The 22,274-nt window shown below is 37.9% G+C and overlaps 1 protein-coding gene across 4 annotated transcripts in view; it reads left to right on the forward strand.

Moving 5' to 3' along the window:
* LOC117925076 (tRNA-specific adenosine deaminase TAD2) overlaps positions 1-21,541 on the forward strand; it is a 74,912-nt gene extending 53,371 nt beyond the window's left edge. For 2 of the 4 annotated variants that reach the window (XM_034843902.1, XM_034843904.1), the window contains exons 5-8: positions 5,026-5,185; positions 5,294-5,390; positions 19,022-19,122; positions 20,953-21,541. In XM_034843902.1, the coding sequence (XP_034699793.1) occupies positions 5,026-5,185; positions 5,294-5,390; positions 19,022-19,122; positions 20,953-20,996 (402 nt within the window). In that variant the 3' untranslated portion in view covers positions 20,997-21,541. The remainder of the gene's footprint in view (positions 1-5,025; positions 5,186-5,293; positions 5,391-19,021; positions 19,123-20,952) is intronic. The other 2 variants (XM_034843903.1, XM_034843905.1) reach the window with 2 other exon arrangements.
* The last annotated feature ends 733 nt before the right edge of the window (positions 21,542-22,274 follow it).

A 22,274-nucleotide genomic window follows, 5' to 3' on the forward strand; every position in this document is an offset into this window, starting at 1 on the left:
ATTGAAGGCAAAGGCTATATTCGGCTGTGTGTGGACTAGGTAAATAAGTTTGCCCAAAGTCTTTGATATCTACCCTTGTCTACTGGAGCACTACTGTTTTGGTTACTTAGTTTGATGTTGGGATCAATAGGAGTGTCGACTAGCTTGCATCCAAGTAAACCAGTTTCCTTTAATAGATCAAGAACATATTTCCTTTGTGATACAAAAATACCAGATCTGTTCCTTGCAATCTCCATGCCTAGGAAGTACCTTAGTGGGCCTAAATCTTTAATTTCAAATTCTTTTGCTAACCTCTTCTTTAAACAAGTCATTTCTGAAATATTGTCACCAGTTAAGATGATATCATCAACATACACAATTAGTATAGTTGATTTACCATCCTTGTGTTTATAAAAAAGTGTATGGTTTGTATGAGCTTGTTTATATCCCTGGTTTTTTCCTGCTTTCGTGAATCTTTCAAACCATGTTCATGGAGGCTATTTGAGTCCATAGAGGGATTTCTTTAGTTTGCACACTTGGTTCATAGTTCCTATACCCTTAAACCCAGGGGGAAGGTCCATGTACGCTTCTTCAGATAGGTCCTCATTTAGAAAAGCATTTTTTATGTCAAGTTGTTGGAGAGGCCAGTCCAAATTGGATGATGGAGAAAGAAGAACTCTGATTGTGTTGAGTTTAGCAATCAGAGCTAATGTCTCCTGACAGTCTACCCCATAGGTTTGAGTGAATCCCTTTGCAACTAGTCGTGCCTTATATCTTTCAATAGACCCATCTGATTTGTATTTTCCAGTGAATACCCATTTACATCCAACTAGAATAACATCTCTAGGTTTTGAAACAACCTCCCAAGTTCCGTTTTTCTCCAAGGCCTTGATTTCTTCTTCTATTGCATTTTTCCATTCTTTCTTCAAAAGTGCTTCTTCAATTGTCTTGGGTATCTCAACCTCAACTAGATTAGATACCAAAGCTTTCATAGAAGAGGATAAATGATCATATTTTACAACTCGAGCTATGGGATGTTATGTCTAGGAATGAATACCATTCCTTAAGGCAATAGGCAAATCATCAGAATTAACAATAGGCAAAGAAACTTGTGAATTACCTAAGTCTAGGTCTAAGTCATGACAAGTTGTAAAAGGTATTAGGTCTTCTTCTCTTTGTTGGTTTCCCTGACGAGTGTAGACAAGAAGCTTGGGAATTTGTTGTTAGGGTTGTTGTTGAACATCCAAATTAAGCACCCCAGTTTCACTATTTCTTTCAGAATTGTTTCCATTTTCCAAGTTGAGATTATGGTCAATTGCAGGGAGGTTAAGAGAGGAGGAATTTGATGGAGTAAGGCTAGATGAAATTGGTAAAGTTGGATGGGGTATGTTGGAAGAAAATTTCCAAAACTTACCTTCACTCTCATTCTCCCCATGAAGGGAATTTTTGGGATAGAGAGGTGTTTTTTCAAAAAAGGTACCATCCATTGTTACAAATAATTTTCTCTATTCAGGGAAGTAACATTTATACCCTTTTTGGTTTGGCCTGTTTCCTAAGGAAAGACACTTGAAAGCTTTGGGATCAAGTTTGTCGCGGTTAAGCTCATGATTGTGGACAAAGGCAGTACATCCAAAGACTTTTAATGGAAGATCAGTGATAGTTCGAGTTTCTGGGAAATTCATTGAGAAAACATTGATTGGTGTTTGGAAATGAAGAACATTGGTAGGCATTTTGTTTATGAGGTACAGGCTGTGAGAACAACATCTCCTTAGAAAAGTTTTGGTGTGTTGGTAGTAAACATATGGACCTAGCAACTTCTAAAAGGTGTTGGTTTTTTCTTTCAACGACACCATTTTGTTGAGGGGTGCTGGAACAAGTACTTTGATGAACGATGCCATTTTCACTTAAGTAACTTCCTAAAATTTGGTTAAAATATTATTTTGCATTGTTTGTATGTAGAATTCGAATGTTGGTAGAGAATTGAGTTTTAACCATATTATGGAAGTTTTTGAAAGTTTGTTCTGCATCAGATTTATCTTTTAGCAAGTAGAGCCAGCACACTCATGTATGATCATCAATGAAAGTTATAAACCAACATTTGGAGTAAAGATTTTGAGACCATGAAGGTCCTCAAATATCAGTATGCACAAGAGCAAAAGGTTTAGAAGCTTTATAAGGCATGGTTTAAAGAAGGCTCTTTGATGTTTAGCTAACTGACACACTTCACATTGAAAAATATCTTTACTTGTAAATAATTAAGGAAATAAATTTTTTATACAAGGGAACCTGGGATGTCCTAACCTAAAATGCCATAACATTATCTAATCTTTCCTTGTGAGAGAAGGTGATTCCCAACTAACGGTTTGAGCTTGTTTAGACTCATCAGTGTCCTCGTCAAAGTAGTAGAGTCCCCCATCCTCACTAGCATTGCCAATCTTCTTCCCCGAACTTTGGTCCTGAAATTCACAATGATCTTGTTAGAAAACAACCTAACAATTACAATCGTTAGATATCTTACTCACAGAAAGCAGGTTGCAAGACAAGTTTGGAACATGTAGCACAGACTTAGGGACAAGGGTAGATTTATTTTAATGGTTCCAAACCCTGCAATTGGAGACAATGATCCATCTGCAATTTTCACTTTGAGTCGATCAGAACTAGGGATATATAAAGAAAACAAATTTGTACAACCTATCATATGATCTGATGCTCCAGAATCAATAATCCAAGGCTCTTTTTCCTTCTTTGTGCATTTAAGGGCTGTCAGGAAATTACCTTTCTGGGCTATAAGAGAGTTGCTGGTGGTTTTCTCAGGTGTAAGCAGCTTGTAGAACTTTTCAAATTGCTCTTTGTTCAGGTTGAGGCCACCAATATTGTCATTGTTTTTAAGTTTCTGGGTGTTGGCAGTGGGCTTGTAGGCACAGGTATCTCTTCTAAAGGTCCCTTGTGGCTTTGGGCTTTGGTTGGCAGGTCTACCATGCAATTTCCAACAATTTTCCCTGTTGTGATTTGATCTTTGGCAGAAATCACACCAAAGATTACCCTTGCATGCATGTTGTGAGTTGCTGGAATTTTCAGTTGTGTGTTGTGATTCTTGGTCTTTGGCAGCGAGGGCTGAGGCTTTGGTTTGGAGAGGAGTCTTGGAGTCACCTAAGATATATTTTGCTTGCTTTCTTCTCGATGAACCTCAGCAAATATTTCTTCGATCTGTGGCAAGGGGCGAGTTCCAAGCATCCTGCCACGTACCTCATCAAGATCTTTATTAAGACTAATAAGAAAGTCATAAGTATGTTGCTTTTCCACTAACTTTGCATATTTTCCAGCACATTCTCCACACCAATTAGTTGGTTCGAAAATGTCAAGTTCTTGCCAAATCTTAGTCAGGGATGTATAGTATTCAGTTACGCTTTTATTACCTTGTTAGAGATCTGGGGTATGATCTCTTAAACTGCATAACTGGGCTGAGTTCTCAAGGTCTGAATATGACAATCGGACCTTATCCCAGATTGCCTTTGTCGTGTTGTGCACCAGATATAGTGAACCAATGTGCTCCTCCATTGAATTAATAAGCCAGGCCATAACTAGAGCATTATTTGTGTCCCAAGAAGAGTAACTCGGGTCTGTAAGAGCAGGTTCCTGTACAGTCCCATCTATGAAGCAGATTTTGCCTCTCCCTCGAATAAGCATTTGACCTGATCGAGACCATTGAAAAAGGTTCCTGCCATTGAGTTTATAAGAGGTGATTTGGAGAGAGGAATGATCAAAATACGCAGTGGGGTTAATTGTGAGGGTAGATGAAGAGGACTGGTTAGAGCCCTCTTTGGATCCATCCTTGCTTAATCCAGTGAAGGCCCTCCTGTAGTCGCCCATCTTTTTCTCTCAACAGAAAAAAAAAAACCTTTGCTCTGATACTATGTGCAAAGGTACTGGAGAGAAAAAAAAGAAACACTGTTGCTAATTTTTATTATTTGAATAATAAATACAGAGAAAGCTGAGATTTAAATAGAAATCTCCAACCAAAATACATATCAGAAAATCATAGAAATCTCCAGCCAAATAACTTATCAGAAAATCATGGAAATAATCAGCAATAAATTAGGAAAAAATCGAAATGGGATAAGATTTTATTCCCAAAAATCAGGACAGCAGTCCAGGTGCTTCCTAAAATCTTGGGATTTCTGATATCCCAAGGGAAAAACTTTTCAACAGTCTAGCTAAGCAAAGTATTCACTACTTAGGGCTAGTAGCTTTGTGAGGGCCTCTAATTTCTACCTTGTCTTTACTATTAATCTTCTAATTGGCCACTAGCTATATAAAAACTATTACATTTGGGAGAAAGTTTTGGTGGGATGGTACCCTTTCAAGGGGAATTGTAGGACTTAGAGGAGAGAAGGTCTGAAGAGACGAGGATCCAACGCCTCTCACCAGGAATGTAGGAAGAAATATGAGCATGTTTCACAGAGAGAATGAAGAGATGTCACCTATTCCTAATTCAATAAATTAAATAAAAAATTTAGATTCCATAATGGACAGGTATGTGTTGAGATGATAACTCAAGAAATGAGAAATATTTCTTCGTTTCTGATCAAAAAAAGAAAAAAAGAAATGAGAAATATTTGAGAATTTCTTTTAGGATGCTGCATGATTATAAATATGACTTAAAATTTCTTGAATTTGTGTGAGACCAGTAATTTTACCTGTAGTGTTTTTTCTAATTCAAGATCTGACTCACTCCTTGACTGTATTGTAACAAACTGTAAATGTATTTTGTATGCTCAATTTATTAAATTATGAAATGTCACTTTGAATTTTAGAATTTGATGTTTATTTTTTATTATTCCCAGTCACTACTGTCACTTTTCAACTGATGGAAGATATAGCATGGCCCTTCATAAACTTCAATCTTCCTTTTTTTTTTTTTTTTTCTTTTCTGTGTCTTAGCCTCTTAATTCATATTAGATTTATTTTGGGCTATAACTTTTTCTTAGTAACTAAGCTTGTGGTAATTGTGAATTTATAAATTTCAATCCACTGGTGTATATGCAGGCTACAAGACATGCAGAGATGGAAGCTATTGATGTTCTTTTGGAGCAGTGGCAGAAGAATGGACTTTCTAAGCTGGAAGTTGCTGAAATTTTTTCAAAATGCAGTCTTTATGTTACATGTGAACCATGCATAATGTGTGCAGCTTCCTTGTCAATTCTTGGTATGCTCATTGAATCATACTATATAACGAAGGTTTATTTTTCCTTTTTCTTTTTCTTTTCTTTGTTTAGTTTGACTAATTTATCTGTAACTTGTTCCCCTCTTTCAGGAATAAAGGAAGTGTATTATGGATGTGCAAATGATAAATTTGGGGGATGTGGATCGATACTATCATTGCATTCAAGTAGTTCTAAGCTGCTCACTAGGTGTATGTCTAACCCCAACATCACATGCAAGTTTCTATTTCTTTTTTGATAGGTTCACATGCAAGTTTCTATTGATTGGCTTCTCTTTTGTTTCTAGCTCATTGACAGTTCTAATGTCAGTATTTCATGATAAATATTGGCAAATACGTGCAATATTATTTATGCCTGATGTTATTCTTTAATACAAGTAAATTTATTAAGAATTATGTTAAAAGATCGAATATAGAGTATTGTTGAGAATGAAAGGTTGTTTTTCCTATATTTTCTCTATTTATGATAGGACATAATTGTTTTATTTTCTGATTCTCCTTTTTTTCTCTAGCTTTTCTGATTTCATTTTCCTTTTGGGTTTAGGAAAAGAACTCTACATACTTAGCCGTTGCATATATTAAGAAATCAAGAAGCCAAAAAAAGACAGGTTTGGAGAGCTAAAGGATGAATGAGAGCAATGGGGACTTCATCTCCTCTTCGTCTGACTGGGGAGATGAGAGGAGACAGGTGTTGGTATGTAGTGGAATCCAAGTCGTTTGAAGTCTTAGTAGGTTTGTTCGGAGGGAAGTTGAAAGGGAAAATTTCAGATAGAAGCAGAGAAACATCCTTGTGGATTAGGTTTGGGGAGTGGATTTTTGGTTGTTTGTTGGAAGGAATAGAAGCTTGTCATAGGGATGAGAGTGGAAAGGTGTGGAGCAAATACTGGGTTGAAGATGGGAGGGAGTTTAGGTTGGAGGTTCATTCTTTGCTCTTTTAGCTTTGTGGAGGCCAATAGGTTTACTCTGATCTACCTCGAAGGAAGGGGTGTCCCTAAAGGGTGGTCTATTCTGGTTGAGAAGCTTCATTGTCTTGGAGTAATTTCCTCCTTAGAGGAAAGGAAGCTTCTTTCCCCAATTGCCTTAAAGCTTGTGGAGGGAGGTAGTAGTTCAGTGGACCCGATGCAAGGAGGAGTTTGGATTCGGATTGAGGAAAAGGAAGCCCAACGTCGGAAGGAGGTCTAACTTAGGAAGGAGCATCTAAGGCGCTGTCTAGTTGGGCAATGGGGAGAATATTCAAACTTGACTCCAGATTTGCCTTCGTTGAGGAGATGGGTAAGTCATACCTGGTCTCTAAAAAGAGGGGTGAAGATTTCCTTGCTAGAGGGTGCCCTTCTCTTATTAGATTTTGAGGAAAGCTTTGATATAGAGATGGGGCTTTAAAGGGGTTTAAGAAGGTACAAGGATAAGATTTTACATTTGGATAGTTAGGTCCTAAATGTAGGGTGTTTTTGGAAGGATGTGCGTGCTAAGAACCTGTGGGTGAGTGTGGTGGGGTTTCCTCTGCACTTGTGATGTCAAGAGGTGAAAAAGCTTAAGGATTGTTATGGTGGTTTTATTGTTGTGGATGAAGACACAACTCATCTCTAGGACTTGCAATGGGTAACATTTTTTGTGACTTTAGATGGGAGAAGTACACCTAGGTCATTGCAAGTGGTGGTGGACCTATCTTGCTTGTGGTGGGAAGTACCACCATGGATTTCTCAAGTGATTACAAGTAATGGGAGTAATGGTTTAGAGGTTACGGGTGAGCTTGTCAGAGTGTTATTGTTGGCAAATTCTAGATAATTTTGTATTTATTTCTTTTCTTTTCTCTCTTTGGTAAAATATGATTTACGGGAGAGATTATAGGATAATAGGTGTTAGGTGAATAAAATCCTTGATTTATGGGAGAGATATTTGGGGAATCTAATCCTTAATTGTGTATAAATAAGATGCACATATTGTATTCTAATACAATTCAAGTAGAGCAGAATTTATTTCATGGTATCAAAGCTTTTGCTCTCTTGTACACCCTAAGTTTTTTCTTGTCTTAGCCTTAATTGCTAAGAATTTTTCTGCACTTGTATGACCTTTATTGCTAGCAATAGAACTTGTTGATGCCCATCTCCTTCCTTTGAATTTTTTGGCCTACATAGTCTCATAAAATTTTCCCCCCTCAGATTTACAAAAGTTATTTCTGATTTGCTCCAATATGTCTGGTGGATAAAAAATCATCCTAGCTTCAAACCTTGCTCCCAACTTGACTAGCAATAAAATTTCAAAATCTGCAAAATCCATTCAAACTCAATAGCCATAATTATTTGGTGTGGTTTCAATTGGTATGAACATTTTTGAAGGGAAAAGGAAAAGTGAGTCATCTAATTGGACCTATCCCAAGTGAAGACAATCCAAAGCTCATTGCATGGGACGAAGAGGATTCAAATGATTATGTCATGGTTGTGGAATTCAATGTAACCAAAGATCAACGAGACGTATATGTTCTTGATGACAGTTAGAGATATTTGGGAGACTGTTAGACAAACATACTCCATAGTGAGAGATGTTGCCCACATCTATGAAATAAAGACCAAGATTGGTGCTACCAAGCAAGGTACTTTTTCTATTACTGAATACTATACTATCACAAAAAACTCATGGCTGGAATTAAATTACTATCAAAATATTAAGATGAATTGCAGCAAAGATGCTGCCATGATGCTCAAATATGTTGAAAAGGAAAGAATATTTGATTTCTTGATGAGTCTTAATGTGGAATATGATCAAGTCAAGGTGCAGGTCCTTGGAAAGGAAGATCCACCTCCGCTAAATGAAATCTTCTCCATTATAAGAGCAGAAGAAGGAAGAATGAGTATTATGCTTAACACTCCAACAATAGAAGGTTCAAATCTTGTCACTATGAAGATGAACTCCACACTGTTAAACAACAATTATAGATATAGCCTATACTGTTAGCATTGTAAGCTAATTCATGCAGTCTCCCAGGGAAGTTCATCCAGAGGTAGTATACAAGATTCTATGCTACTTAAAGTCTACTCTAGGAAAGGGAATTTTCTTTAAGAAAAATGAAGAGCTAAGCCTAGAGGCATACACCAATTTGAATTGGGCAGGATTAGTGGTAGATCAACATTCTACCTCCGGTTACTGCACATTCTTAGGGGACAACTTAGTGACATGGAAAAGTAACAAGCAATATGTGGTGGCTCGATCAAGTGCAAAAGTAGAGTTTAGAGCTACAACATATAGGATTTGTGAGCTATTATGGATAAAGATTGTCCTTGATGATCTAGGAATCAAGTGGGAAAGGATAATGAAGTTAAACTGTGACAACAGATCAACAATCAATATTGCTCACAATCCACTATAGCATGACCGAACGAAGCATGTAGAAGTAGATTGACATTTCATAAAAAAAAAAACCTCAATAGTGGTTTGATCTGCACACCGTATGTTTCAACAAAAGGGTAGCGTGCAAATGTGTTGACTGAAGGATTGACTAGTCACCAATTTCAAATAATTACATGCAAGTTGGGAGTGGACAAGATGTGTTCTCCAGCTTGGGGGGAGTATTGACAGATTTTAAATAATTTTGTATTTATTTCTTTCCTTTTCTTTCCTTGGAAAACCTTATTTATGGGAGAGATTATAGGATAATAGGTGGTAAGTGAATAAGATCCTTGATTTATAGGAGAGATTTTAGGGGAGTTTAATCCTCAATGGTGTATAAATAAGATGTACATATTATATTCAAATACAATTTAAGTATAGTAGAATTTATTTTAGTTATGCATTGATGAGAGCGTGAGAGGGCAATTTTCATTACTACAGAAGGGGGCAATTGATGTGCTACTTTGTGGTAGGTGAAGAAAAGGGTTAGGTTTGGTGGATGAATGAAATTTCTAACAAGGCTATAGTAGGTAGTGGGCTAGTGGATGTTGTGGAAGGTGATGGTGATGGTGATGGAAGACAAGCTATTGGGAATTCTTTGGGTGTGGTATGTAGTAAGGGAGCACAAAGTGGGGTAGTTGGTGGGCTAGAAGAAGTGGGCCTTAGGTGCTTGAAAGAGGCTTGAAAACAATGGTACCTTTGAGAAAACCTCACTTTTCTCATATATTTTATGCATACAGTTATTGTTTTATAAACTAATTACCAAGAGTAAACATATAAAAAACTAAAACCTAGAAAATAGAAAACTAAATCTTTACATATCATGCGTATAAAATCTTAACCACTTTTCCATGCTTATCCCATAAAACCTAAACCTGAAAAATGGGAAAAAAATCCCTAAGTCAATGATAGGATTTTCCACACTCCCCCTCAAGCTCACTTGAAGGTATCAATCATTCTCGACTTACAAATGAATCTCTTCCAAGTCCCTTTGTAAGAATATTTGCTTATTGCTTCTTTATAGGAATATAAGGCGTACAAATCACTCCACTTTTTATGTTTTCCGTAATGAATTATTTGTTCACTGCAACATGCTTGGTTTTGTCATGATGCACAAGGTTATGCATAGTATTGATTGTTGTCTTATTGTCATAGTATAATTTCATAGGAGTTTTAGTAGGTATCCTTAGTTCTTAAGAGTTTTTTAGCCATAAGAGTTCACAAATGATGAGCATTAATGCTCTAAACTCTACTTCATCATTGCTTCTAGCAACAATTGATTGCTTCTTGCTTCTTGCTTCTCTTTGTGACCAAATTATACCCAACAAAGATGCAATCCCTTGAAGTTGACCTCCTATCATTCAACGATCCATCTCTATTAGCATCGGTAAATGCTTCAACCCTCATGTGATCTCCCTTTTTGAACAACAATCCCTTTCCTAGAGTCTTCTTTAGTCATCTAAGAATCTTGTACACTGCTTGAAGATGTTCTTCATGGGGGGAATGCATAAATTGGCTAACCACACTCACTGCAAATGCCAAGTCTGATCAAGTATGAGAAAGGTAGATCAACTTTCCTACCAACCATTGATATCTACCTATATCTACTATAGCTCCTTGTGATAACTCCAACATATGATTAACATCGATTGGAGTATCAACAAGTTTGCAATCAAGAGTTCTAGGGTTACTTCCTTTGTAAGACAAAGATCCCATTCTTAGATCTAGCTATATCTCCATGCCAAAGAAATATCTTTGCTAACTAAGATCCTTTATTTAATAAACTTTGGCTAGGATTTGCTTTAGTCTCTCCATCTTTATACGATCATTGTCAATCACGATAATATCATATGTATAAACAATGAGAATAAAATACCTCCATTATTTGAATGTTTGTAGCACATCGTGTGGTCTGATTGACTTAGGGTTACCATTGTCACAAATTGACTTTGTGAACCTCTTGAAACAAGCGTTTGAAGATTGCTTTAGACTATAAAGGGACTCTCTTAGCTTGCCCACCTTATCAAAGCCATACACATTTTCAAAGCCAAGGGGTAGACCCATCTAAACTTCTTCAAGTTCTCTGTTGAGAAAGACATTCTTTACATTTAGTTGATGCAAAGGTGGATAAAACTTAGTTGCAAGAGGGTAATACATGAATGGTGTTCATCTTTGCTATTAGAGTGAATTTCTCTTGGTAATCAATACCATACATTTGAGAGAAGCCTTTTGCGACCAATCTGGCTTTATATCTTTCGATCGAACCATCTGTCATGTATTTAACTGTAAATACCCACTTGCATCCTACTTGATTCTTCCCTTTTGGTAAGCTCACTAACCTTTAGCTAGCCTTTTTTTCAAGTGGCCTCATCTCCTCCTTAACTGCCTCTCTCCATTTTGGAACATGTAGAACATCCTGTATATTTTTGGAAATTTCTAAACTAGGCAAGTTTTAAAAGCCTTAAATGTTGGAGACAATATCTGGTAAAACACATATTTAGATATAGATTGCATGGTACAAAATCTAGTGCCTTTCGTAATGGAAATCAGAACATCAAGGTCTGAAGAAGGAATAGATAAGGAAATTGAGTTTACCTTTGTTTGGATCTGCCATAGGTTCAAACTCATGGCAGTATTTAGGAGGTTGGAATTTGGTTGCTTGAAGATTTCTCCATCTTGAATAAACATGAAGCTCTAATTGTGGAGCAATAACAATGAGATCTCCCTCTAATCTAGATTGATCAAAAGCTTGTTGTGGCATTGGAGATTTTAGCCCAGGGGTCCCAAGTATTCTAGGTGAGTCATGGATGATATCTGTCGATTCAAGGATAAATGGTTTTTTCTAGGAGTTGTATCTAGCTACAAAACAACAATTGGTTAGGGTAAGGATGATTCCCAAAAATGCTCTTCTTGAGTTGAGTTCTCCCCCTAAAGAGGATTTTTTGGGAAATAAGGTTGTTCTCAAAGAAGGTAACATCCGTAGTGACAAAAGTCTTTTTGGATAGAGGATCATTACATTTGTAGCCCTTTTTGAGTTGGAGAGTAGCCGATAAACACACACTTGAGTGCTCAGGGATCAAGTTTGCTTCAATGATGTTTATAAATCTGGACAAAAACAGTGCATCTGAATAACTTAGGTGGAAGAGAGGTGAATAATCTAATGTGGGTGGATGGTTGACAATTGCTCAAGAGGTGTGTGAGAGACGACTTGGGAAAAGGGGGCATGTCTTGGTTTGGTTTTGAGGGTGAAGGTGCCTTTGGAGGATTGGTCCTCAAGCAACCTGGCAACTTTTAGTAATTGGTTGGGCATGCTGACAGTAGGTTTCAAGGCTGAGATCTTAGCTCTCAGGAAAATGAAGGCTAGGAAAGAGGTCAGGGGTTGAGAGGGTGGGTAGGAAGAGGAGGAACAACCCTTGTTATTCAAAATTTGAAAAGGAATTAAAGAAGCTAGAATGTTTTGTGAATTATAAGGAAGCTGAAGGTGAACGACCGGGAAGCAGAAAGTGAGTGGGAAACTGCCATAGTGGGTAGATGAAGCTAATTTTTATTCCTGTGGGATGATATAGGGGCTACTGTCAGTGTCAAGAGGAGTTTTTCAAGGCATTGATTGGATCGCAGAAACCATTTTTGGTATTTCTGCAAGAATGTCGACTGGGGGCACTTTGTTTTTTTCTATGCTTTTAGGGTGTTGGTTTTTGTTTTGGGTGGTGGGTCTTCTTTCACTTGCCTTTTGGCACTATTTGTATGCACTGTGCACTTTGATGTGCCTTCTTCAAGTGCTTTTAATTTAATTGCCCCTTTTACCTTTCAGAGAAAAAAAATTAGCAGTTGCATACGTGTTTCAAAGAAAATCAAGTTCTTTCTGCTAATATCAGATGACACATGAACCCATGGGCTGCCACCCCTAATCTCCCTATACACATAGCATTAAAGTTTCCATAAATCACCTAGCTGCCGAACTGTCAATCCAGTCTAATTGCTGTAAACACAAGCTGCCGAATCTTCACTCTCTCCACCTTGCAATTGCTACCACCTTCTCATAGATGCCAACTCATGTAGTGATAAGGCCAACATCAGTGCCATACTCTCTTCATGCTGCAATCTTCCCTGCTGATATGATACTGGTTTGTGAGTTTATTCCATTAATTTCTGAATTTCCTGTGCTTCCTTGGATATTTGTAACCGAGGAGTCTGCTGGTGTACTCTTTAATATCATCTTGCTAGATCAGCATCCTATTTTTTATTGAAATGGGCTGTCAATTAGAATTAAGTAGGTCCCACCTCTAAATGATCACCTTAAGCTCAATCTTGATAGGTGCTTTTTCACCAGGCCAGATCAAATGTGGATTTTGTGGCTTCTTCAAAGACCACTAAGGTAGTATAGCATGGACTTTTTGCATTATGGTGGTTTTGGTTGAGCCATTGAGTTGTAGATCTTGGTGTTTGTAGTGAGAGAGACGCAAAATTGCTTGGTTTTCCTCAATCTTGATTGAAGGGGACTCTCCCGCTGTTCTTTCCTGGGTGACTAATGATGGAGTAAGATTTTGGAGACATGCCTATTAGCTACAGAGGATGGTGAAGCTGTCTATAGTTGTGGGCTGTTCTTTTCCATAGAGTCAAGAGTAGTAAATCAAGAAGCTGATACATTGGTTAAGGAAGAGGCCTCCTCTGCATTGAACATTCTGGAGACCATCTCCCTGATTGAGATCATTTTGTGTGAGCCTCTTGTGGGGGCCCAGTTATTGGGAAATTTTTATACAGTTATGTTTGTTTTTCTCTTTCCTCTGACTAATCTTGCAATTTGAAAGAATTCCCCATCCTTATTTGTACATTATCTAATATATTTACAATCATAACAACTATAGTAATATAATATCAAGCTACAATTCAAAGATTTTCTAGTACTAACTGTAGATAAAAATATTGGTTGGATAGTCAAGAACATGGAACACTGATTTGAGAGGTAAACAAGGAGAGACTGGGATAGCATCTATACTGTAGTTGAGGTCAAAGAACCATTATGTTCCTAATTCTGTTGCAACCTGTACAACCAGTGTATGATGAGAAAACAGATTGTATTCAAGGAATATGATCAGAAGCAACAGAATTACTAATCAAGGATAGATTGGAGGAAAGTAAAAACACTCTAAGCCGATGCAAAAGGATGAGTGGTAGCTCCATAAAGCCATGAGATTATGGAAAGACTCAACTTCCTGGAAAGAAAGAGTTACTTGCCTGAGGATGTTCCTTGGGAACTAATTTGGCGTTTCTTTAAATAATTGTGAACCTATAAATGCATATTTGTAACCAGATGTGGATTGAAGGATATAAGCTTCTTATAAATAATTGTTTTAATAAATGATACAATATTTTTCAGCGAGATTACTTATTAGAGGATTTTATGAATACTGTTCTTTTTTCTTTTGTTCATTTTTCCTTTTTTTGGTATTGAAAAATATTTGTAGCAATTTGATTCTGAATTACTCGGTGTGTGTGTATTGTGTGGTTAAATTTCAGTTCATCAATTATGCTGTTCATTTTTCAGTGTTACTGTCTAGGTTCTTCCTTGATGTCTTTTCATTGCTTCTTTTTTTTTTTTTTTTTTGATCAGAAACGAAGAAGATTATATTAATAAAAGAACAAATACAGGGGAGAAAAAAGATACAATAGAAAGAGAAAAAACCAAGGGAAGGATGAGAGGTCCTTCCTACACAAATACCAAGGAAAAACACCCAACAAAAACTCTAAAAACAAAGAAACCCCATCAATCTTCAAACTCTTGAAACGCAAGCCCCAATCCAATTGAGTTGTAGAATGCTTAGAGGAACTCCTCTAAAAGCTTCAGTACAAGAAGCCCATAGAGAAGAATAAAACCGGATCAAATCCCAAACCATCTCTTCCGTTCTCCCTTTATCTTCAAAGATCCTATTATTTCTTTCTTGCCACACCATCCAAATCAAAGTAAGGCAAGCAATTTGCCAAAGTGTCTTACCTCTTAATGAGTTCCCCAAGCCTTTAAAAGAAATAACCAACATGTCCTCAAGGCTCCTTGGAGGGACCCAAATCAAACCTACTAGATTGAACAACCTGTGCCAAAGTCCAATGGTAACGGGACAATGAAGAAAAAGGTGGTCAATCGACTCTCCATTTCCTTTGCAAAGAATGCACCATTGAGGACAGAGGGCTTTGTAGGGTCTTCTCAATTGCAACTTGTCATTAGTGTTTACCTTCCCATGTGCTACTAACCAAGCGAGGGCCTTAACCTTTGAAGGGACTTTTGAGCTCCATAAAAACTTGGCCGGAAGGAACATTAAAGGATTTGAAACTTTTGACAAGGCATAGAAAAAAGATTTCACTGAAAACGAGCCTGACGAAGACAAATACCACGCTCTTGAGTCTGATGAAGAAGGGGAAAGAAGCACAGAATTAAGGGAGGCCATTAATCTCTGAAGGAGATCAATTTCTGAGTCCGTTAGATTGCGGCGAAAGTTAAAATTCCAAGACAATGGTAAGGAATTGCCAAGGACATTTGAGACAGTGAGATTTTTCACAGAAATAACTCTGTAGAGATCAGCAAATTGAGAACACAAAGTTTGGTTTCCCCACCAAAGGTCTTCCCAAAACCGAATTCTCACCCCATTGCCCACCACTAGGCGGACAAAAGGGGAGAACTCCTAGAAAACTTGAGCAATAGCCTTCCAAGGACATCTGTGAGACCATCTAACCACCATGTTGGCATCCCATCCATTAGGATGTGTCCCATATATACTCGCAATAACCTTATGCCAAAGACCGCTCCTTTCTCTAGGGAACCTCCAAAGCCATTTCCCTAAGAGGGCAATATTTCTCATAGAAGTCTTCCCAAAGCCCAAACCTCCCATCTCCTTTGGTCTACTAACAACCTCCCATCTAATTAGGTGATCTTTCTTCCCTTCCCCGGCCCCAGACCAAAGAAAATCCCTTTGCATCTTCTTAATCTTTGAAGCTATAGATACAGGGATTTTAAAGAGGGAGAGGAAGTAGCTAGGGATGTGAGACAAACAAGACTGAATTAAAGCAATCCTCCCTCCCAAAGACAAATAGGCCTTTTTCCACCCATCCAACCTCCTCGAAATTCTCTCAACCATTGGATCCCAAAAGCCTATTGTCTTTGGGCTCCCTCCCAAAGGAAGGCCTAAATAAGACAAAGGCCACTCTGACACTCTACACTCCAAAACCAAAGCCAAACTAGACAACACCTCCTGCCTAGTGTTAATACCTGAAATGATACTTTTTTCTAAGTTGATTTTTAAACCAGATACTTGCCCAAAAACCAAAAGGATAATCTTAAGGTTTTGAAGAAGGTCCAAAGAGGCTTTAGAGAAAAATATGGTATCATCAGCAAACTGTAACAAGGACACTCTAGTCCTATCCCTTCCCACCAGGAAACCCTCAGTTATCCCAGTTTCCTCAGCTCTAATCATCAACCTACTTAGAACATCTGCTACTAGAGTAAAAAGGAAAGGAGAAAGAGGATCTCCCTGTCTCAAACCTCTAGAGGCCTTAACCCAACCCTTTGCATTCCCATTAACTAGGATAGCAAAACTAGAAGAAGATAAACAGCCCCTCATCCATGATCTCCATTTCTGGCTGAACCCCTTCCTTTGAAGCACATGATCTAAAAAGCCCCAATCCACATGATCATAGGCCTTCTCAAAATCAATTTTGAAGACTACCCCTTCCTCCCCTGACCTTCTTTTCTCATCCACCACTTCATTGGCTATCAATACAGCATCCAAAATTTGTCTCCCTTCCACAAAGGCTCCTTGAGAGCCAAAGATCGTTTCATGTAGAACTTTGCGTAAACGTCCTGATAAGACCTTAGCAATTATTTTATATAAACTTGTAACCAAACTAATAGGTCTATAATCTGAGATTTTAAAAAGTTTGGCTTTTCTTAGGCACCATTGCAATGAATGTCGCATTTGTACTTTGATTTATTACCCCCTTAGTGTGGAACTCAAAAAACACCCTCATAAGATCCTCTTTTATAACGTCCCAACACTCTTGATAAACTGCTATAGTAAAGCCATCAGGGCCAGGGGCCTTTTCCTTATTCAATTGGAAAACTGCCATTCGAACCTCCTCTTCAGAAAACGGTCTATCCAACCAAATTGCACTCTCTTCAGAAATAGGGGCCCAATCAATCCCTTCAATCTTCCAAGAGTCACCTTCGGGTTTGGAATAGAGATTCCCAAAGAAATTTACAATCTCCTCAGAAATAATCTCAATGTTATTTAAAGTCTCCCCCCTCTCAGACATCAGAGACTTTATGAACTTCCTGCTTCTTCTTCCAGTGGCCACTCTATGAAAAAACTTTGAGTTGCAATCCCCTTCTTTAATCCACTTAACCCTAGATTTTTGTCTCCATTGTACCTCTTCCTTCAATAACAAATCCTCTAGCTCCTTCCTTCTTAAGGTCCTTTCCGAAACCAGATCAAGATTTAAATTCCCTTCTTGTTCAATTCGATCAATTCTGCCTAAGTCCGTAAGAATGTGGTTTTTCCTCTCTCTTAAATCTCCAAAGGCCACTATATTCCACTCTTTCAACTTTGATTTAATAAACTTTAGTTTCCTCATGAACTTGTGACCTTCCCAACCTTCAACCGTACACTCTTGCCACCAATCTCTAAACTTCTCTTTAAACTCAGGATGGAGCAACCACATATTCTCAAACCTAAAAGGAGTCGGCCCCCATTTTAAAGGATTGGTTTCCAAACAAATTGGGGTATGGTCAGAGGTCCATCTAGGAAGGGCCTCTTGAATACTTTGAGAGAAAAAAGAATCTCACTCAGAAGAGAACAAAAACCTATCTAACCTCTTGCAAATAGGATCGACTTGCATGTTTGACCATGTAAAAGCCGCATTCCTAAGAGGGGGATCCAACAAACCACTTTCCCTTATAAACTCATCAAAACACCTCATGTTGACTGTTAACCTAGAGTCACCCATCTTCTCAGATATCCTCCTGATTACATTAAAATCCCCTCCTACGCACCACCTTGGAAAAGTCAGACCATGCAGATCTTGAAGCTCCAGCCAAAAGTCCTTCCTCCACACTGCCTTATTCTGGCCATACACTGAGGTTAACCAAAAAAACCCTTCCTCATCAGAGTTCAATTTTACAGTAACAGAGAAAGATCCTAACACCTTCTCTGAACACTTGAACTTACTTGAATCCCACAAGATCACAATCCCCCCCGACGCCCCACAAGCAGGAAGAGCAACCCAATCCAGACTTTTACCTTTCCAAACACTACTCACAAACCTCCTATCCCAAATCTCACGCTTTGTTTCCTGAAGCATCACCACATCTGGGTTTTGAGTACTTAAAAACCTTCTCACAGTCCTCCTTTTCTTCCTAGATCCTAAACCTCTTGTATTCCAACTTAAGATCTTCATGAAAACAAAAACAACCCGACACAAACCACACCCAGAACTAATCCTCTCCTTGAGTTCCAGAGTCATTTTTCTTCTTTCTTCTGGAATAAACCTTGTCCACAGAGAGAGCACTCTTGTTCTCTCCTTCCACACCTTTTCCATTATCCCTGACAATTCTAACCCTCAAACTCTCCAGAACCGACTGAACCTTGACCATCTTCCGAGGCGTAAGCCCCTCAACCTGAAAACCTTCCAACGGGAGGGTGGAAGGTTCTAGCACTGGGAACGAAGCCTCACCTGAGACACCACGCACCTCAGGGTTACTGAGAGTTTCCTTAAGGAGAGGCCGGTCTTTAAATTTTCGGTTGGAGGTTTCTAGGGGAACCACCACACCTTCCGAACAGGACGCACCACCACGATGGTTGTTATTCACCACAGGAGAGATAAAAACGGAACCACACTGAACGGCGTAGCTTGACTCTAACGGAATCGAAGAAAGAGACTGACAACGAGAAGGGTGAACCAAAGAAACAGAGGTTTCGGGAATAAAATTTGGCTCAAAAGCCCCAGACAGAGGAAGATCTCGCTCAGATGCAGCTAAGAAAGGAGTACGCACCTCATTGAACAAATCGCATTGCAGAATCCCCTCTTCTCCCTCTGTCTCGCCGGTAGAAACTTTGGATGTAGTGCCTTAGTAGGCTGTGAAAAGGATTAACTGAAAGATTATAAACATCCATGGTTAGAAATGGTCCTCCACAATCTGCTTTCCGAATGCTATATTACAGTATTGCAAAGAAAATGAAGATGTTTCAATTTTCCCTCAGGTTATCTCCTATGTAAAACCTATTGAAAATACTTGATCAAGAGTCCTTATCATAGAGTAGGGATCTGAAATATTTCTTAGAGAAACTTGAGCAACACTTCTTTTGAAACACACACACACACATGGTTACTTATATTATTCCTCCATGCAATTCAAATGTTGGGCTGGCTTATATGTACATTTTATTGTGATAGTGGAACTCCACTAGTGAAGGGTTTCAAATGTACTGGAGGAATAATGGCAACTGAAGCAGTCTCTCTTTTGCAAAGATTTTATGAACAAGGTAACCCCAATGGTATGTAACTTCATAATCTTAAGCTTCTTTTAGTAGTATTTTGAAGTGTGAATTCTTTTTTGAGAAAGCAGAAAAAATCAGTGAATTTCTGTTAGAAATGCATCTTATTCTCATATCTGTTCAGTGGGAAGTGACCTAAAAAATGAAAATACAAATACTTAATTTCTTTTTTTTTTCTGGTCAAAACAAAATGTCATTACTTTTGAAGCCAGAAATTCAACCTCTTCCCAAATGTTTAGTTGCACTACCATAACCAGTAACAATAGAGCCACACAGCCACCACTATACACCTTCAGAATTACCACTTCTGTGTCGCCTCTGTTGCTGTGTCACTCTTCCAAGTCTGCTAACTCTGCAAATTCTAGCACCACATTAACAAGATAACACCACCACAGCTGCCACCAGATATGTCTTTTCACAATCATAAACAATAATAAACATAAGAAAACATCATAACCACCATCACCACCTCCACTTCTTCCAAAACTAAAGTCACCACTGACAAAAATCACCACTCCAATAAACTAATAACACTACCACAATTTTACAACCCAAGACAACCGTGGCATCCTCCACCACTACAACCACCACCTCCAGATTTCTGCCATAACTACGTAAGTCCTGCCTCATTAGACTAAAGCAGGGACTGGGTTGGGGGGTGTGGTGTTTGTTGTTTGTTATTAGAGTAGATATAAATTTCATTATATGAGAAATAACATTGAATGCTCCTTCTTTTGGGTTCCTCGCTCAACTAATAAAGCCGCAAACTAGTTAGACAAGTAAGGAGCAAAACATTTGATATGTTTTGTTGGAGAAATTTTTTATGGAGGTTTTGTAGTGTGTATACAATATTTTTTCTGCCTATAGTACATGCAGATATTTCATTTTGTAGAGCAATACAAGTTTCTACTTTCAGACAAGAATTGTACATTTTGGAAGGGTTGTTTTTCTGTTGTATTTATCATTCAATGAAATGAATATGTTTGTTTCTGATCAAAAGAAATAAGGCAGGGATGCACCCTAAAAACAAAAGATATATCCAAAGAATTGCATCCAAACAGGGTCACCTAAAGCCTATACTGCACCAAAGATTTTTGGAGCACATGAGGAGGAAGGTCCTCTAACATTTCATCCTACCAAGGATGACCATGAGTGCAGAATTCTTCTCAACACTCACATCTTGACTTTTTCCACTTGCAAATTCATCAAGGTTATGTTTGGTTGTTAGAACGTATTAAGGAAAGAAAATGCTAAGAAAAATGATTTTCTCGTGTTTGGTTGTACCATAGAAAATATCAAAGAAAATCAAATATAATTAAAATTACTTAAAAACTTATGCATTTAAAATTATTTAATCTTTATGTCAAAAGAGTTGAAATAAGTTAAATGAGTTTGAAGTAGCATATACTTTGCATTTTCCCTCAAATTTTCTGAGAACCAAATATAGCATAAATTTTCAAGAACTGGGAAAAAAAATGAGGGAGAGGGAGCGATAAGTCCTCAAACTTTATAGACATTGATCATTTGACATTAAGAGAGAGATTTGAAGTGTGGAATTTGAGTTCATCAGCTTCTTGCATACTCAATGCTTCCAGCAAATTTGTTTGCAATGCACAAGCATGAGGATTACTTGTCCCTGTAAAGTGTTTGTTGGTTGGCTTGCTGTGTCTCCTCAGAGCAATTTTACATGTAGTCCATACCTTAGGATAATTTTATTAAGTTTGGCTTTTCTTTGTGCAGAATTTGATCCCACCTCTTGCCTGTGTTTAATTGCATTCAACAATGAAAATTTTCTTCCTGTGTGTAATCCTTTTTTGTTGTTTGTTTCAGCCCCAAAACCTCACAGGCAACCAGGTCAGCAGGTACTGCATTGAATATGTACACGGACAGATTGATTCCTGTAGAATAATTCATCAGATTGCTTTGGTCTTGCTCTTTTTAGTCCCCAAACCTCCGATGACTCAGTCTGCCAACAATTGACAAGGAAGATTATGCAAGCTCTGTTTTCTCTATACAAATATGTAAGCTGCAGGAGGATTCTCTCTGAACCTTACTTGCTGCCACATTGCACAAACTGGAACTTGTTGATACCATGAAAGCTCAAATGGTACCCGGGCTATGCTCCCAACTATTTGTATCAAGACTCGACCAGGGATGATGGCGTTATTTATTGTCTCTATTCCTTGTATGTTACAGACTGATTAGTAATGTTAGGAACTTTCCTCTTTTCTGATTGGCATGGTTTAGCATGTATTTGCATTGGAAATGATTCAGAACTGATGGTGATAGCTGGTACTTGGGAGAATATGAAAGATGGTTTCTGAAGAGTTTCAGGGAATATTGATTTGGGTGTTTATTTTTTTTTCCACTGCTGTATGGCATATTATGATTTAAGCCTTTGGAGGTGGGTTAACTTGCAGATTAGTTCATATGGAGGTTGATATCAATGACAAATGACACTAGCATATGCCAAGTGCAACTGAATGTCTACAGGAGCCCCAGGACCAGGGTCCAAGTCAAGTCCACTGTATTCTTGTTGGCCTTGGACGGCCCAACCATTTTGCAAACTTTGGTTTTTAAAATTCCAGAGACTTCAAGAGGAAAATTACTCATAAATCTGTGACCATGAGTCAAATAGGGAAACAATTTCAGTTTGAGCAATGAATTTCAAAGCTGCTTTTTAAAGAAAAACTTTTCATTGACATTGGTTTTTTTTCTTTCTAAGTCCAAGTAAAATAATGAAGTGGTGCAAATGGGGGAAGCTAATAAAGCAAAGCATTAATATATGGGCATAGTGAAATCTTTACCTCATTCATTGAGGCCCATTAGTTTAAAAAGCCAGGAGATAGTGAAAATGACTAATGAGAAACATAGAAACACTAACAAATTCCTTTCAGTACTTAAAAAGCAACTTTTTGTAGTGCTATTAGGGTTTTTTTTTTTTTTTTTTTTTTTAAGGAGAAGTTTCCAAATTCTTTCAATTTTTTGTGATAAATCTCTTCAATCTAAAACCAGGTTTGAACTACTTTCAAAGTAAGGAAATAAATACAATTTACTTTCATAACATTAAAAATTCGATTTGGCAATCTTAAATTGAGTTGGACTTCGAATATTAGCATTAGAAATTTTTTATGCTTAAAGTTTGGTTTGAT

Source organism: Vitis riparia, chromosome 11 (assembly GCF_004353265.1).
Source record: "Vitis riparia cultivar Riparia Gloire de Montpellier isolate 1030 chromosome 11, EGFV_Vit.rip_1.0, whole genome shotgun sequence".
Lineage (NCBI taxonomy): Eukaryota > Viridiplantae > Streptophyta > Magnoliopsida > Vitales > Vitaceae > Vitis > Vitis riparia.